The sequence below is a fragment of the Lepidochelys kempii genome, chromosome 4 (genome assembly GCF_965140265.1).
Source record: "Lepidochelys kempii isolate rLepKem1 chromosome 4, rLepKem1.hap2, whole genome shotgun sequence".
NCBI lineage: Eukaryota > Metazoa > Chordata > Testudines > Cheloniidae > Lepidochelys > Lepidochelys kempii.
The window spans coordinates 73,788,331-73,806,102 of record NC_133259.1 but is presented as its reverse complement, the minus strand read 5'-3'; the positions used below and the strand labels follow the sequence as shown (position 1 = coordinate 73,806,102).

At 43.6% G+C, this 17,772-nt stretch overlaps 1 protein-coding gene across 11 annotated transcripts in view; it reads right to left on the bottom strand.

Annotated features, from left to right (window-relative positions):
• WDR17 (WD repeat domain 17) overlaps positions 1 to 17,772 on the bottom strand; it is a 122,867-nt gene that overhangs the window by 63,931 nt on the left and 41,164 nt on the right. For 10 of the 11 annotated variants that reach the window (XM_073341676.1, XM_073341675.1, XM_073341677.1 and 7 more), the window contains 3 exons: positions 11,571 to 11,699; positions 3,193 to 3,376; positions 751 to 981 (listed from right to left, as the gene is read on the bottom strand). In XM_073341676.1, the coding sequence (XP_073197777.1) occupies positions 751 to 981; positions 3,193 to 3,376; positions 11,571 to 11,699 (544 nt within the window). The remainder of the gene's footprint in view (positions 1 to 750; positions 982 to 3,192; positions 3,377 to 11,570; positions 11,700 to 17,772) is intronic. The other variant, XM_073341679.1, reaches the window with a different exon arrangement.

The window sequence follows — 17,772 nt, the reverse complement described above, 5'->3', positions numbered from 1 at the left end:
TCTGGTTTAGAGGAGATTCTTCCTCCCCTAATATTCAAAGTCAGTTGTCAGAGCAAGAGAAAAATACATACCCCGGGACACAAAACTGGTCATCACAGAGGGTCATCTTTCCTCACCAAGCAGTGAGGCACATATGAAAAAGAGAATTAACTACTTAACTCCCAAGGATATCTCCACATATTCCTTTAAGGAATGTGCATTTAATACAACACTGTGCTATTTATAAAGCATCCAAAAATGTGCTAGGTGCATTACAGATAAATTAAAAGGACAGTTCTTTGCCCTACTATGCTTTAATGGGATACAGAATCTTAGATCTGGGTTCACAATTGCTGATTTGTTTAGCAAAAAAAAAGGTAAGAGGATTGAACATTCAAACAGTTAGAACATTCAACAAATAACAATCCAAATGAATAAAATTAGGAGATCAGAACTTCCTGGCGAACATCAGTATAGTGGCAGATCAAAAGTTTAGAGTAGAGGGTTGTTATCATACCCTCAGAATCAGCTTATTATACACATTTCAAAGATGCAGTGTTGATTTGATAACCAAATAGGATTAAATATAAAGACAAAAGATTCTCAATTTTCTTGAGCTAATCAGATGTATTTCCGTCATATGCAGTGAGCAGGAACACTACTATACTCTAAACAAATTTTATATAAAAGTTTTTATAAAATCTAAACTAGAGAATATAACAACAAAAATCGTTCAGTGGTCAATAATTATTTTATCAAGTACAGTTTTACCTGGTTGAAAAATAGAAAGACTTCCATCAGTGTGTCCAAATACTATTTTTCCTTTCTTCTTTGGATGCCATCTAAATAGACAAATGTCTGACAAGAAACTATGTGCTTCTTTATGTACAGCTACCCCACTGTCTGGTCCTGAGATAGTCCAAATATACAATGGGCCTCTATGGGAAACAAATGCAACTGCATCACCTGCATTCCAGCACCAACTAAGTGAGGCAGGAACCCCTGAAACATTTAAAGAAAAAGTGTAAGAACTAGCATTTGAAATTTAGAATGCTATCTATCAAATATTCTTAGCCCATTACTGACACTGGTCTTGAAAAGCTACGGATCTTAAATTACTAGTAAAGTAATATGTTAAAAATATTTAACAGACTTCAGTCTAAGCATAGGCAATTGTGTGTACTTGGTATGGCATAAAAGTAAACTCTACTTACGCATTTTCAAAGAGTGAAAATTTTATATACTACATGGCAGCAGACTATACTGTGATAAACATGCTTACCTTCCACTAGTGCCAAAGGGCATTATGTATATGACTGGAGATTAGCCTGCTCCTATATGCTATATGTTCATCCTTACATAATTACTTACCTTACAGTAAGAGTAATGAACTGTTATTAATCAGTTAAAAAACAAAACTACATGCAAACTTTTACAAAATGTATTTACATTTTGAAAAAAAACCAGGAATTCTAATCACAGTGGGCTAGTCTACACTAGAAGCGATATATCGGCACAGCTACACCGATGCAGCTGCACCCCTGTAGCGAATCTGGTGAAGACACTCTATGCTGACGGGAGGAGAGCTCTCCCGTTGGCATAATAAACCTACCTCTGCAAAAAGCAGTAGCTATGTCAGCAGAAGTTCTCCTGATGACATAGTGCTGTTCACATCAGCACTTAGGTCAGAGTAACTTATGTCGCTCAGGGAGTGGCTTATTCACACCGAAACAAGTTGTAGTGTACACCTGGTCTAAGACTACAGGAGCAGATAATTGCACCTAAACTTTAAAGTTTTGTAATCAGTGGGAGCTGTAGGCGCTCAGCACTTCTGAAAATCAGATTACTTTTATTTAGATGCTTAAATATGGACATAGGCACCTAACTTCAAGTATCCCAAGTTGTAGGTTTGACCTCAGCATTTCACACACTGCAATACTCCACATAATCATAAAAATTAGATTGAAAGGTGTGATCAAAGAACAATCTCGATAATCTACATTTCCCCAAGCCTCTCATGCACATTTTATTTAGGTACATTTTAGTAACAGTAGCATCAGAGATATCTGATATGAGTGTAAAGTTAATAAACTGTTTGTGTTAAAACCCTTTACGTCTGAAAATAGAAGTGTTGAGCAACACAGGAGGTACATAAATGGGATATGAAAACCATCTCTTTCAAAGTCAGTCATGGAATCCAGTAATTATTTAGGATTGATAAACTGGTCCTTAAAAAATAAGTACCAGTAGTGATTTTAACCCATATCCTGAGCAAAAGTAAAATTTTTATCAGGGTTGAATCAATTCAGATTTCCCTGCCCACTACTTGTGCTTTCATGTGACCTTTAGATCTCACAGTGCGTAAGGTTTTCAAAGGCATGCCATATATTCTAGAAAATAACAAAATGGGAAGCCTCAGAGCACCAGAAAGTTTGAGAAACCCAAGAGAGGCTGCCAGACCTTCTGGACCTAACAGAACTTGAAAAGGTATAGGATCGTAGAAGGTACATGTTGGAGAAACTGCTTGCAGAAAAGCACCTGGGGTGCACTAGCTGGTTGCAGGGAAGGAACTCAGGCTTGTTGCAGGGGAAGTTATTACACTCAGCCTGTTGGAAAACACATTTGGAAGAGAATAGGATGAACAGTTTCATACTTTTGAGAAGAGCTAGCTGCACATTAGGATGTTTATCTAAACTGAACCAAAACCTACCATTTAGAATTGAAGTGTGATCATTATTAGTAAATGGCCTCATCTGAACAGCAGCCTTTGTTGTAGACCAGATTTTACTTGTGTTCAGCCTTGCAAAACTGCCATGAAAATTCACATCCAAGTCATAAATCGTAACTGCCTACATTTCACTATGATGACTGGTGATAATTGATACTATTTTACTTGCCAATAAAAAACAAACAAGTAAATGTGCCCTGAGTATAAGGCATTTTGAAAGGCTGCTTTTGCTGTAAGAAGAGTGGAAAAGTTCAGTTTTTCAGCAATTACTATATAGTTCAGAACAATGTACAAAAACACTGTGTTTTATCATATTCTACAATGAACTACAGTAGAAGGGAGGCTAAAGAATTTTGTGCTCCATGTATAACTGTTCAACTTCTAAAACCTTCTCTACCAACCATTCAACATTTAGTACATTGCGAGTATTTCTGCTATTTCAAAGATGAAGAGGTATAAGAAATAAACCTCTGAGTCTCAGATACCTTTTGTACTGTCCAGTTTTGCAACAGCTTTTTGTTCAGCCACATTCCAAATGATCACTAAGTTATCTGCACTGGCACTTGCAAACATGTCAGGGTTGTGGGGACACCAAGCTATTGCTGTGATTGTCTTCTTATGCTCAGACATAATTGCCCGGAGTTTGAATTCATTGTATCGGTGATCCAACTGAAAAAAAATACACAAATTTATTTTAGATACTCAAATTTCAGTAAACTCACTTAATATCTATGGCATTTATTGCTAAGTTGCATAGTATAGCAGCTCAAGTCACTAATGGACAAGAATATGAAGCTTACCATACTTAAAAGACTACAACTTGATTTCCACTGCATTTAACAAGTCTGAGTATTTGCAACTTTAATAAGCTAGATCCATATAAATTTTAATTGCAGGGAAAAGATGTCAATATTCAGTTAAGCCCCTCCTCTCCCCCCTAAAAATATTTCAATGTGTTTCATATAGTAACTTCTTTTATTTCATTTCTATAGCACTGTTCATATCAGAATTTTAAAGTACTTTACAGGTATTATACCTGTTTTACAGATGGCTAAACTGGAGCGCAAAGATATTTGACCTACGTAACACGGCCAATCAGTGGCAGAGCTGGAACAGAATTTATGATGCCTGGAACCTTTCTCTAATCATAGACAAATAACAATTTGACACTGGAATTAATGGAAAGCTATTGAAGCAACCTAAAACATTTACTCATGATATAGTGATTTATAAAATACAGTGGGTCTGATCTTGCTTTGAATGAACTCAGTGGATGTTTGCAATATTGAGCAATCAACATAATCTCCAGGAACCTTTATTTAGTGCCACTAATGTGTATCCAACCCTTCAAATCCAGAAGCTCCAGCATTTATAGTGTGTAAGATCAACCAACGTTTGTCTCATATTAACAGAACATGATTGATTAAAGACTTCGTAAAGATTTAACTCTGATTTTTTCACCTTAAGTCAAACTATTAATATTACTTTCATGTATATTTTGTGGTTCAGTTTCCTTAGCTGGCTTTTTTGGTTTAGTATAGCAAAGAAGGGGAAATGACCCAGGGAGAATCTCTGATATACAAGGCTTCGTTGGACTACATATTGTATTCATGGATTCTATAATTTTAACTATATATTGTATGTCATTTTTAATACTCATTTTTTTGGCAGTAGAAGCAATGGTTAGTACTCCACAGCCCAGAGGCAGTGGGCAAAGCTTCAGTTTATCCCCTCACTTCCGCTCCATAATATGCACCTCACGTACTCTATTTGCTGCAGAGATGTTTTATCCTATTATGAACAATTGTTACACTCCCAAGCCAGAGATGGATTTAAAACTGGGGTTTTATTAAAGTTAATATAAAAAACAAACAAATGCAGCTTGCACTCACTCCACACCAGCTCAGTCTCATCAGAATACACCAGGAACCCTCCGGGGCCCACTTCCTGTTTCCCCACTATGTTTCATTTAAGGGAGAGCATGCAAGTAAATCTAATCCTGACATTTCCTTATCAGTTAGGGTGACCAGATCGCAAGAGTGAAATATCAGGACACATTGATTGGGCGAAGGGGGTGGTGTGTGTGGGGGGGGGGGGGAAGAGAGCCACGGGTGCACAGCCCCAACTGGAGCCATGAGAGGGGGCGCACAGCCCTAGGAAGCTGCAAGAGGGGTGTATGGCCCCTGCTGCAGCCCGCACCACAAGTCACGGGGCAAGGACTCAAGGCCCCAGCTCCAGTCCCCAGCAGAAGCCACGGGGCCAAGGGCACAGGTTTCCTCCCTCCCTCCCAGTGCCTTTCCCCACAGCCCCACCACCACAACTAAACAATGCCCCACACAGACCCCCACTGCCCAGTGCCCTAACACACAAAGATCTCCCCCACTGCCCAGCACCCCCAACAGGCCCCCACTGCCTAGTACCCCAAAACACACAAACCTCCCCCACTGCCCAGCGCCCTCCACACCCTCAAAGCCCAGCACCCCACACACATCTCCCAGACACTCACTCTATCACATCCTGCCCCCTTCCCTGGCTGCAGTCACCAGCCCTGCTGGGAGGTCTCTGACTCCTAGGGTCAGAGTGGCATGGGGGGTCTCCAGACTCTCCACGTGCTGCACCCACCACAAGTGCGAGCTCTGTGGCTCCCACTGGCCAGGAAAAATACCAATGGGAGCTGACGGAGCTGTAGAGTGGGGCTTGAAGGCGCCAGCAGCGCGCAGAGAGCCGCCTGCCCCCTCGCCCCGACTCTAAGAGCCAGAGGGACCTGCCCGGGAGCGAGGTGGGGAGTCCCAGCAGTGCTTACCTGGGGCAGCTCCCAGGAAGCACCCAGCAGGTCCCTCTGGCTCCTAGGATTGGGTTGGGTTGGGTGGGGGGGGAGGGCTCTCTGCTCACTGCCGGTGTAGTGTATTAAACTGCTCCATGTAATAATCTCCAACAGTTACTGATATGTTATAGATTGTAAGAAACTGCTATTGTAGTAAACGGCTACCTGATGTGGCAAATGCCTACAGTAGTAGTTTCTTGCACTATAGTGTATGTGAAATTGGTGTGTGTAGAAATGTGCTATCTGTAGTAGTTATTTATACGTACAGATTGTAAGAAACAGCTTTTGTAAAAAGATGCTACTTCCCTCATAGGTCATGTTTTCTAGACCTTACTTTTTTCCTCTCTCTCTTCTCTGGACTCTCTCCAATTTGTCCACATCTTTCCTGAAATGTGGTGCCCAGAACTGGACACAATACACCAGCTGAGGCCTAATCAGCGCGGAGTAGAGCGGACATCCCAGAGTGATCTGTTTTTTTGCAGCAGCTTTACACTGTTCACTCATATTCTGCTTGTGGTCCACTAGGACCCCTAGATCCCTTTCCACAGTACTCGTATTCAGCTTGTGGTCCACTAGGACCCCTAGATCCCTTTCCACAGTACTCGTATTCAGCTTGTGGTCCACTAGGACCCCCAGATCCCTTTCCATAGTACTCCTTCCTAGGAAGTCATTTCCCATTTTGTATGCATCCAGCTTGTTATCATTCACAAATTTTATAATTGTACTCTCTATGCCATTATCTCAATCATTGATTAAGATTTTGAATAGAAACTTATCCAGAACTGATCCCTGGAGAACACCACTCGTTATGCCCTTTCCACCTGTGAATCACTGATAACTACTATTGGAACTGTTTTCCGACTAGTTTTGCACCCATCTTATTTTAGCTCCATCTAGGTTGCATTTCCATAGTTTGTTTATGAGAAGGTCATGGGAGACCGTATGAAAAGCCTTACTAAAGGCAAGATAGACCATGTCAACCACTTCCCTCCCCATCCACAAGGCTTGTTACACTGTTAAAGAAAGCTATCAGTTTGGTTTTACATGTGAGACTGCTTGAATTAGCTACAGCAGATGTCCTTTTTTAGCAAAGTAGTACCTAACACTGCTGCAGGTAGCCTGGTCCTACAGATAGCATTTACAGACACACACACACAAGAAACTGCCATCTGCAGGGATGTGCTACCTGTAACACTGCAATCGGACGAAGCTAATTCCTACAGACAGCAGTTTCTCACACCACACGTACCTGAGGCTGCTATCTGTAGCAATTAGCTACATCAGATGTCCCTTTTTTAGCAAAGTAGGACCTGTCGCTGTTGCATATGTTTCTGGATGGTACAAGGCCCTGGAATCTAATTGTAGAATCATAAAATATCAAGGTTGGAAGGGACCTCAGGAGGTCATCTAGTCCAACCCCCTGCTCAAAGCAGGACCAATCCCCAACTAAATCATCCCAGCCAGGGCTTTCTCAAGCCTGACCTTAAAAACCTCTAAGGAAGGAGATTCCACCACCTCCCTAGGTAACCCATTCCAGTACTTCACCACCCTCCTAGTGAAAAAGTTTTTCCTAATATCCAACCTAAACCTCCCGCACTGCAACTTGAGACCATTAGTCCTCGTTCTGTCATCTGCTACCACTGAGAACAGTCTAGAGCCATCCTCTTTGGAATCCCCTTTCAGGTAGTTGAAAGCAGCTATCAAATCCCCCCTCATTCTTCTCTACTGCAGACTAAACAATCCCACTTCCCTCAGCCTCTCCTCATAAGTCATGTGTTCCAGTTCCCTAATCATTTTTGTTGCCCTCCGCTGGACGCTTTCCAATTTTTCCACATCCTTCTTGTAGTGTGGGGCCCAAAACTGGACACAGTACTCCAGATGAAGTCTCACCAATGTTGAATAGAGGGGAATGATCACGTCCCTTGGTCTGCTGGCAATGCCCCTACTTATACAGCCCAAAATGCTGTTAGCCTTCTTGGCAACAAGGGCACACTGTTGACTCATATCCAGCTTCTCGTTCACTGTAACCCCTAGGTCCTTTTCTGCAGAACTGCTGCTGAGCCATTCGGTCCCTAGTCTGTAGCAGTGCATGGGATTCTTCCATCCTAAGTGCAGGACTCTGCACTTATCCTTGTTGAACCTCATCAGATTTCTTTTGGCCCAATCCTCTAATTTGTCTAGGGCCCTCTATATCCCATCCCTACCCTCCAGCGTATCTACCACTCCTTCCAGTTTAGTGTCATCTGCAAACTTGCTGAGGGTGCAGTCCACACCATCCTCCAGATCATTAATGAAGATATTGAACAAAACCAGCCCCAGGACCGACCCTTGGGGCACTCCGCTTGATACCAGCTGCCAAATAGACATGGAGCCATTGATCACTATCCATTGAGCCTGACGATCTAGCCAGCTTTCTATCCACCTTATAGTCCATTCATCCAGCCCATACTTCTGTAACTTGCTGGCAAGAATACTGTGGTAGACCATGTCAAAAGCTTTGCTAAAGTCAAGGAATAACACGTGCACTTCTTTCCCCTCATCCACAGAGCCAGTGATCTCGTCATAGAAGGCAATTAGGTTAGTCAGGCATGACTTTCCCTTGGTAAATCCATGCTGACTGTTCCTGATCACTTTCCTCTCCTCTAAGTGCTTCAGAATTGATTCCTTGAGGACCTGCTCCATGATTTTTCCAGGGATTGAGGTGAGGCTGACTGACCAGTAGTTCCCCGGATCCTCCTCCTTCCCTTTTTTAAAGGCTGGCACTACATTAGCCTTTTTCTAGTCATCCAGGACCTCCCCCAGTCACCATGAGTTTTCAAAGATAATGGCCAATGGCTCTTCAATCACATCCGCCAACTCCTTTAGCGCCCTCGGAAGCAGTGCATCCGGCCCCGTGGACTTGTGCTCGTCCAGCTTTTCTAAATAGTTCTGAACCACTTCTTTCTCCACAGAGGGCTGGTCACCTCCTCCCCAGGCTGTGCTGCCCAGTGCAGTAGTCTGGGAGCTGACCTTGTTCGTGAAGACAGAGGCAAAAAAAGCATTGAGTACATTAGCTTTTTCCACATCCTCTGTCACTAAGTTGCCTCCCTCGTTCAGTAAGGGGCCCACACTTTCCTTGACTTTCTTCTTGTTGCCAACATACCTAATTTATACACATTAACCCTCACGGGGCATATCACTATAAGTTGTGTCTGTGCCTGTAGTGGGGTGGCTTCCCCACTCCAATAAGCACGGGTTAAAAGCAGCCAAGCTAGGCTGATTGGGGGAAGCAGCCACAGCTGTGGCCAGCTCAATTAGGGCCCAGCTGGCCCTGATAAGAGGGCTGTGGGCCAGAAGCTGGAGAAGTCTCACTCTAGCCCTGGAGTGGGAAGGGGAGGAAGGTACCTGAAGTGGAGCAGTGCTGGGGAAGGGCAAGGGGAGCTCCAGCCTGGTAAACCCCCAGGCTGCAGGTCTTGATGAAGGCCTATGAAAAAGTACTGCGGCTGCAGAGGGGCAGCCTGGGGATAGGCAAAGGCAGCAGGTCCTAACCCCTTGCTAATGACGAGTGGCCGTTACAGACTGCAGTCTGCCCCAGTAAGCAGGGGCTAGATGATGATTGGCAGTAGCCACTGAGGCAAGGTGGGTTTAGAGGGTTGGGGGTAGACATAGTAACCGTAGTGACTCTATGCTGACATAACTTGAGTTAACACACACTTAAAGTGTAGATATGGCCTTAGGTATATTAAATGTTTGGGAGAGGTAACAGGAACAGTATGAGGGTAGACTAAGATTCATACAGGTGTTTAGGCTCAAGGCATTGGAACTGGCCTTACTGCACCCTACAGGCTCAGGAACAAAGAGGCACATAAAAAAAAAAGATATCATGTATTTATTAAAATTTCTTGACTCGAGGGTGTATAACTCATGATTTTAGAATTCTTGTTGTTGTAAAGGCATCTTAGGGTTGTAGATGTGTGTTCATTATATTCTGAAAGGCAAAACTATGAATGGGTTGAACAAAGAATTAGATCAGTCCCTCGGGATAAGTACATTGGCTATTAGCCAAGATAATCAGGGATGCAGGCCCAAGCTCTACATGTCCCTAAACCATCCTTTGACTGCCAGATGCTGGGACTGGACAATTGGATGGTTCAGTGAGTCGTTGCCTGGTCTGATCATTCCCTTAGAAGCACCTGGCATTGGCCACAGTCACAAGACAGGATACTAGATTAGGCGGACTATTGGTCTGACCCACGATGGCAGTTCTAATTTTCTGCAAAAATTACAAAAATATTTTTTTTTCCAGGAAGAAAGACATTATAGGAGATAGTATACTGCCTTTATTGAATATTTGAGAATCAAGTTGTACACAATGGCATGAGGAAAAACACTAAGGGCTAAACTGAAAGGCAAAATAACAGTTGCAAAACTGCAATCCCCATTGGTGGATTGACTTAGAACAAAGTTTTGACACTAGGCCAGAAATTCAGTCAGCTCTAAAATGAGAAGAAAAAGTTAAATTTAAAAATTCAGGGAATTCAGGGAATCCCAGCAGCAGATAAAAACTTGGGAAACTGCTAGGAGACTCTGCAATCATACAGTGATAAGGGATTCTTTGTTTCTGAGGGGATATATGTTAAATGTTTCACTGAATTAAATCTCAGGGATTAGCTACACTGGCAAGGTAAAGCACTCTAACTTGCTGCCTCAGGGGTGTGAAAAATCACCCCCCCCCCCAGCCCAGCAAGTTTGAGCGCTTTAAAGCGCTAGTGTGGATAGGCTCGGCTCCCAGTGCTCAGAGCTAATCCCCTCATTGAGGTGGATTACCAGGAGCACTGGCACCTGCGGCAACGCTTTGAACTTTGTTGTGTAGACATAGCCTCAGTAGGTTAGATAAGACAAAGAGGAGTTGCATTGACTAGGCATTGGGATGTCTGTGCCTTTAAGAACCCAGCCCTGGGAAGCCAATGTTGAGAGGGGAAATAAAAAAAGCCCCTTTGCCCCCCATCATTTTTGCAAAGCACTGGTGTCTCAGTCCCACTGGGGTAAATGCTACCCCCTGTGCCCCTGCCTGTGCTGGGTTTTGCCCTCTGACACCCTCTGCCAGAGCCTCACTCCTGGGCTTAACTCTTCCTCCTCCCCCCCTCATTCCTGATTTTGCCCTTTAGCCCCTCTCCTAATGCTGCCTCCAGCTGCTTGACCCCCCTGACCAGTAAATTTCCACCCCCCCGCTCAGACCCTGGCCACCCCCCTGCTCCGATTCGCCTTCTTTGCCACTTTTTAACCCCTGTCAAAAGCAGTCCGCAGAATCCTACAGCTAATAAGGGCAGGGTGAAGGGCAGTGGCTTCAGCAGATGTACTGAGCATGCTCAGATGAACTGAGCATGCTCAGTACACCGTAAGTAGCACATTACGACAGAGAGCACTTTACTACACTACACCTGCGCCTGCAAGCCCGGCCCCCGCAGCTCTGATTGGGCAGGAGGGAGCTGATGCAGCACACGGAGACCCCCTCCGCCTCTGTGCCCAGGAGCCGCCCGCTCTGCAGACTCCTGTTGGTGGGCAGGAGGGCGTGCGAGTCGCCGGGAGCTTCCCCAGGAAGCGCCGCCATGCCAGCCCTGGGACTTTGGCGGTGATGGTGAGCAGTCCTCCCTGATAGCGGGACAAAGGGTGTTCTGACTGATGTGCAGTCAGAAAGTGGGACAAATGGGTTAAAATCGGGACTGTCCTGATAATACTGGGATGTCTGGTCACCCTATTATCAGTGCTACACAATTCTGATGGTGATGCACAAGCCAGCATGGAATCTTGCTCCGTCTCTCATACCTACACTGGCTCTGCAAAGCTGACCTGAGTAACAAATTGTAACAATATTGTTTTTAAGTGTTTTGAAGTAGATCTGTTGAGTAAAAAGATGCCAGTTCTACACAGTCACTTTTCTGACTATAATCACACTTCAAAACTAAAACAAGAACATTTTTTGAAAGGGATGAACGTGAAGGAGAAAGCAAAGAACAATGTTCTAAAGTAAGTAGTCTTTTGAGAAAAAAGTAATCTTACCTGGTAAATATAAATAGCAAGTGTGGCACAATAAGCAAATCTGTCCCCACTAGCAGCACATACATCTTTATTCCAAGGCTGACATCCAGCAGCTAAAAGGCCCACTTGCTTAACCTGTGACATCTTTGCCTATAAAAAATAAATTTATGGAACTGAGAAATAGAGACAGGACACTTTTTTAATGAGCTAACAATGCACTTTCGTTCAACAGTATGTTTAAAAATATATCCTTTAATTTTATAAATCAAGGTCATATGTTTTCTAAGATACAATGAATATACCAGGAATAAAACCACACAGATAGTCATACTATGCAAGGAAAGGGGTTTAAGGTCATTGGCAAACATACATGCAGGAAGAGACAACTGAAGACAATAGAGCTATGCTGATTTAGAACAGCTGAGGATCTGTCCCAGTATTTCTTTTTATCTTCTGTAGTAAAATTCAACATTTTCTATTCTTAAATCTAATTCCCCACAAAAATGTGCAGGTAAAATACATCGTGTGCCAAACATCTCAATGTAAAATAAATTAAGCAACATATATTTCTTCTTGAATTTTTAAACCACTACGGGCTAATTATTTAATTCCTACTCTTTCCCTCTGGAGCCATGAAAAGGTAATTTTTCATATCTTCTCAGTATTCTACATCTACAATAAAAGATTTTAAAATGCATCAGGAAAAATAAATAGGAAGACAACTGACATATGTTAACGTATCATTAAACATCTTTGTGGACACAGTCTTACGTTTTGTAACAAGACTCTCCTGTTGACCCACCTTGTTAGTAGGTATTAGACACATGAATAAAGCTGCAGAAGTACTGCTGAACCATTATGGGAATGGCTCTGTGGAGAGAATAGGTCGCACAGGGAAAACCAAGTTCAGGAAAGAAGTTTGAGATGAGATTTATGCTTTGTTATTGTGTCTGAGTTACTAGTTTTGTCAGGGATGAGATAGTGACTAAGCCCATTCATACCCTTCATATAGTGCCCCATGACCAAGACAGCACACATCTGCACATAAATCATCTTTGCTATACTGAGAGCAATTGCAAAAAACAAACCACTTAACCTCTATTCCTCCGCACAAATTAATTACTGCAGCGTAAAACAAACGAGGGTATGATATCTCAATCACACTCTCATTGGAAGATACAGTTTACTAATGAAGTGTAGTGATGCCTTAAAAATTCCCAAACAATTTTCATTTCTATTAATACATAGAACTTATATTTAATATGAAGATTAAAATATTTTGACAGTTCTTTAAGAACAGTGAAGTATATTCTCAACTCAACACATGGTGCATTAGCTGTGCAATTCCCATCCACAGGCACTTTTCATGAGTTGACCATGTGCCCCCATTTAATTTTTTAAATGAGAAATAGTAGGTTTTGTAAAAATATGAATTAATCAATGGTCCAAGTGATGGGGGAGGGGAGGGAGGTGAGACAGAGAGAGAAATCCTTTGCACTCTAGATCAGTGGCGTTTCACAGCCACCATTAGTCCACAGAGCACTTCCAAGTGCTTCCATTTCGGTCTTAGTATGAAGCATCTGTCATTTTCCAAGCTTGCCTGAAGAAGAGCTCTTTGTAGCTCAAAAACTTGTCTCTTTCACCATCAGAAGTTGGTCCAATAAAAGACAGTACTTCACCCATCTTGTCTCTCTAGTTTCCAAGCAGTGAAAATTCCTACTAGTGTAGGACTAATCCAGACTAGGACACTTTAGGGATTCCAAAACACACAACTTCATTGCTTCATGCCTTTCTTTTTGTGCGTTTCTCTGGCATAATTTCAACCAGGATTAAATTTGCAGAGGATACCAAAACTGGAGGGATAGCAAACACACATGATGACAGATCCAAACTCCAAAGTGACTTAGGGCTTATCTACACTTGCAAGTGTTTTCAATGAAACTAATGTCACCAAGGAAAAATCGACAAAAACGAAGTTGCCAAAGTGTGTCTACATTTGCTCCCTCTGTCAACAGATCATGTCCACATTTTGGGCACCTTTGTCGACAGCAAGAGGAATGGACTGTGGATATGTATCCCACAGTGCCTGGCGACACCATCCGTCACCATCTGGGAATGCGGAAACGGAGCGCGGTGCATCCTGGGATGTGCAAAATGTACCGTCCTGCACCGCTTTGTGTCCCACCCCTCCAAAGGTCTCTGTCTTCCTTTCGCACCATTTTTCCAACGGTCATTCTTTTGTAGTGCACGCCAAAATCTGCAGTGAGAGAGGATGGATCCTGCACTTCTCTCCTATGCACTGTTAGCTGTCGTGAGGACATTGCACATGGCAGCACAGTTACTCGCAGAGTTACAAAGTTAGCAAAGGATGAATCACAGGCACCCGAGCGTGATATGGATGGCAGCAACTTATCAGTGCTTTGTGTATTCACAGAGCAGCTGTATACAGTAGACTGTCACTTTTGGGATAGGGAAATATTGGTTTGGTGGGATCGCATTGTCACGCAGGTGTGGGATGACGACCAGTGGGTACAGAACTTTAGGATGCATAAAGCAACCTTCATGCAGCTATGTGCTGAGCTGTCCCCCGACCTGTGGTGCAAGGACACCAGATTGATATCTGCCCTTCCGGTAGAGAAGCGTGTTGCAATCGGTGTGTAGAAGCTGGCGAATCCAGACTGCTACCACTCAGTTGCAAATCAATTTGAGTAGGAAAATCCACTTTTGGGGCTATATTACTCCAAGTGTGCAGGGCAACAAATCGCATCCTGCTGCAAAGGACCGTGACTCTGGAAAACGTGCATGAAATAGTGGATGGCTTTGCAGAGATGGGTTTCCCTAACTGGCAGGGCGATAGATGGCACACACATTCCAATTTTAGCACCAGACCACCTTGTCTCTGAATACATCAATAGGAAGGGATACTTCTCCATGGTGTTGCAGGTGCTTGTGGATCACCTTACAGCCCTGGCTCATGAAACCTTACACAGGGCACCTGGACAGCAGCAAGGAGCGTTTTAACAACAGGCTGAGCAGGTGCCGCATGGTAGTCAAATGTGCCTTTGGCCGTTTGAAAGCTCGCTGGAGGTGTTTAAATGGCAGACTAGACCTTACTGAGGATAATATTCCCATGGTCATAGCCGCATGCTGCACACAGAATAAAAATTCTGTACCATTAAATACCTTAGCCTTTATCTATTGTTAAAAAGGGTAAAACCTCACAACTGTGTGTTGCTCCAGTGATCATTGTGCAAGCTGTGAGAGGGGGTGGAGTGATGGGGAAACTCAGGAGTGCTGTGAAGTGAAAAGGGATGTGTGGGCATAGAGGAGGGTGGGGCTGGCAAAGAATTGTGAATCTCCTGCAGTGGCGCTCTAACTCAGATCTGCTCAGTCTGCAGCTGTATCAATGACTTGAGCATCTCTGTCCGATCCTCCATAACTTTTATCGTCCGCGCTGTCTCTTGCCTAGCAAAAGCAGCACTCTCTTTTCTGTCCTGCCTTTCAGTTTCCCAGCACTCTCTCTGTTCCCATGTCTGACTCATCACGCTGTAGAACCTCGCGGAACACGTCTTCTTTGCTGTGCCTAGGTTTTTTTCTTATCTGCCGCAGCCAGTCCGCAGGGGTGCGTGATGTGTTCTTCAAGGTCTGTGCTGAACAGAAGAGGGATTGTTACATTCCAGCAAACGAATGAAACGTTTTAGTAAAAAGTGACAGGTTTCAGAGTAGCAGCCGTGTTTGAGCATATAGATTTGTTAGTCTCTAAGGTGCCACAAGTACTCCTTTTGTTTTTAGTAAAAAGGGCATTTTGCTAGTAGAAATCACTTTCTCTCTGAGACTCTAGGCAAACACACAGCTCTGCGAGCACTCCAATCATGGTGAGTCAGCTCCAGTGATTGCTAAATGGCATAGTAGTTTCCTACAATGGGGGAGCTAACAAGGCTGCAATCCATTGGAATCTGTGGCAGAGGATTAACAAGTACCTCTTGGAAACTTTCCAGAGCTTCTCTCTGGAGGATTCCCTGCAGGTCTCGATGTCCATTGACACCCTGGTTGGCCATGCAGATTAGCTACACAAGGCAATGTCCAGCTCACAGAAAACACTACCTGCCTCACACTTTTCGATTCCCAACACAAGCCACAGCAACTTACCCAAAGACTCATCTGCTTCCTGTTCCCCACTGAGCTCTTCCGGAGTGGAGAAAAGTTCCTAACTGTCTGCCCCACTGGGCAACCCCGCTGGGAGCACCGCATCCTCTTCTAGCTTGACTTCTTCATCCACGATTTCAGCCTCCAGGTTACCCCCTCTTTCAGCTGCATGCGAAGTATCCACACGGCAATCAGCAGTGGGGTCACCACTGAAGATAGCATTCAGCTCCTTATAGAAGCGGCAGGTCTTAGATGCATCACTGGAGTGATGGTTCGCCTCCCGTGCCTTATGGTACGCCTGCCTCAGTTCCTTTATCTTCGCTCTGCACTGCTGCGTGTCCCGATCATAGCCCTTTTAGTACAAGCCTTGAGAAATTTGCCCATATGTGTCCTGATTCCTATGGGTCACTCGCAGCTGCGACTGAACAGACTCCTCTCCCCATACACTGATCAGATCCAACTCAGCGGTGGTCCAAGCAGGAGTGCGTTTGGTGCGATAGTCAGCCATGCTGACCTGGGAAGACACCTGGGAAGCTCCTCTGGGAAGCCAGCAAACAGAAAATGAGATTTAAAAGTCCTGGGGCTTGCAAGGGGGAGGGGTGGGTTGGCTGCAGGGCAGTGGAGTTCAAACCACTGACCAGAGTGACAGCATGGGAATTAGGGGATACTTTCTGGAGGCCAATAAAATTGAAAAAAAACCCTGCGGTTTCTATACTGGCTGTTTGTCGACAATAAAGGGAGGGGAAAAGACAAAAGTCTCTCGCAGGGGTGTAAGTTTTTTGTTGCCAAAACTAGGGTTTGTTTTTTTTTAAAGAAGTGACCTTGCAGTATTGTACGCTATTGCTGTTTTGTCGCCAAAATCCAGTTTTTGGCAACAAAACTTGCAAGTGTAGACAAGCCCTTAGAGAGATTACAGTAGTGGGGGCTTCAGGTATTTAAGGGGAGATTGAGTACTAATTACTATTAGTTAAGCATTGACAGGGTAAAGTCAAAGCAAAGGAAATAAATAGCACTGATACAAAATAAGGGTGTAACACATTACAGTGAGTTTATTGTTTATTTTCCACATTAAGACTGTCCTAATATTACTTTAACATGCAACCAAGTACAATAGGGAAAGTGTGAAATCAGACTGGAAAGCTCGGAGAAAAGATTCCTAAAGAAGTGGTTCACCCTGTGGCTTGCAAAATTCACTCACGTAGGGCAAGGAGGACTCTTTCCTGAAGTGTGGGCCATCAGCTTCTGCAGGACCTAAGCTTTCATTAAAAAATAAGTTAAAGTCTCTAGCTCTTACACAAAGATAACCTCTCAAATACAAACTAAGTGTCAACTGATGCAACGTCAACTGCTTAAGTCTGCAGAGCCAACATCATTATTACGGAAAGGGGAGGCCTGGTAGCTACAGCTGCATGGGGTTGGGAGCAAAGAGGACTGGCTGCCGCTGCTAGGAGTAGAGTGCTCTAGGGTGGTGTAACCCTTTGGGCTAGCGGCCTGTCAGATAAAGTTAGATGGAATAAATGAGCCAAAGGAGTTAAATAACCTAGTCACTGTCGAACATTAAACAGTGTTAAACAAGGTCCAGGGTTTGATATAAAGATATCTCAGCCTGCTTAGTACTATGGCAAACACACCATTAAAAATCCTTGTAACCTTTTATTTAAGATCCAGAAAAGATGGAAAAACAGTTAAAGCATTTGAAATGTAAAGTATTAAGTAAAGGTTTCATTTTAACAACATTTCTTGTTCCCTTTCCCTTTAGCTGGATTATACCCTGGCTCACTGAAATTCAGTCAGCAGGAAAATATAAATTTAAAGGCCTAAAGACAGGGAGACTTCCAAGGCTTAAAGCTCCATTCCAGAGCTCATGCAGGGAAAGGAAGGGGTTCTCACACTGGGCTGAAGATTACCCTCATCAACCACAAGAAAACAGCAATTATGCATTAGAGACAGCCCCACTCTTTCCTTCAATGTGCTTGCATGGTGTATTGTACATAGAACTTTGTATTTTTAAATGATACAAAGAAGAAGTCTGGGTAGCTGAATGTATCATTAACAGATGCAAAGCCTTTAGGTTGCT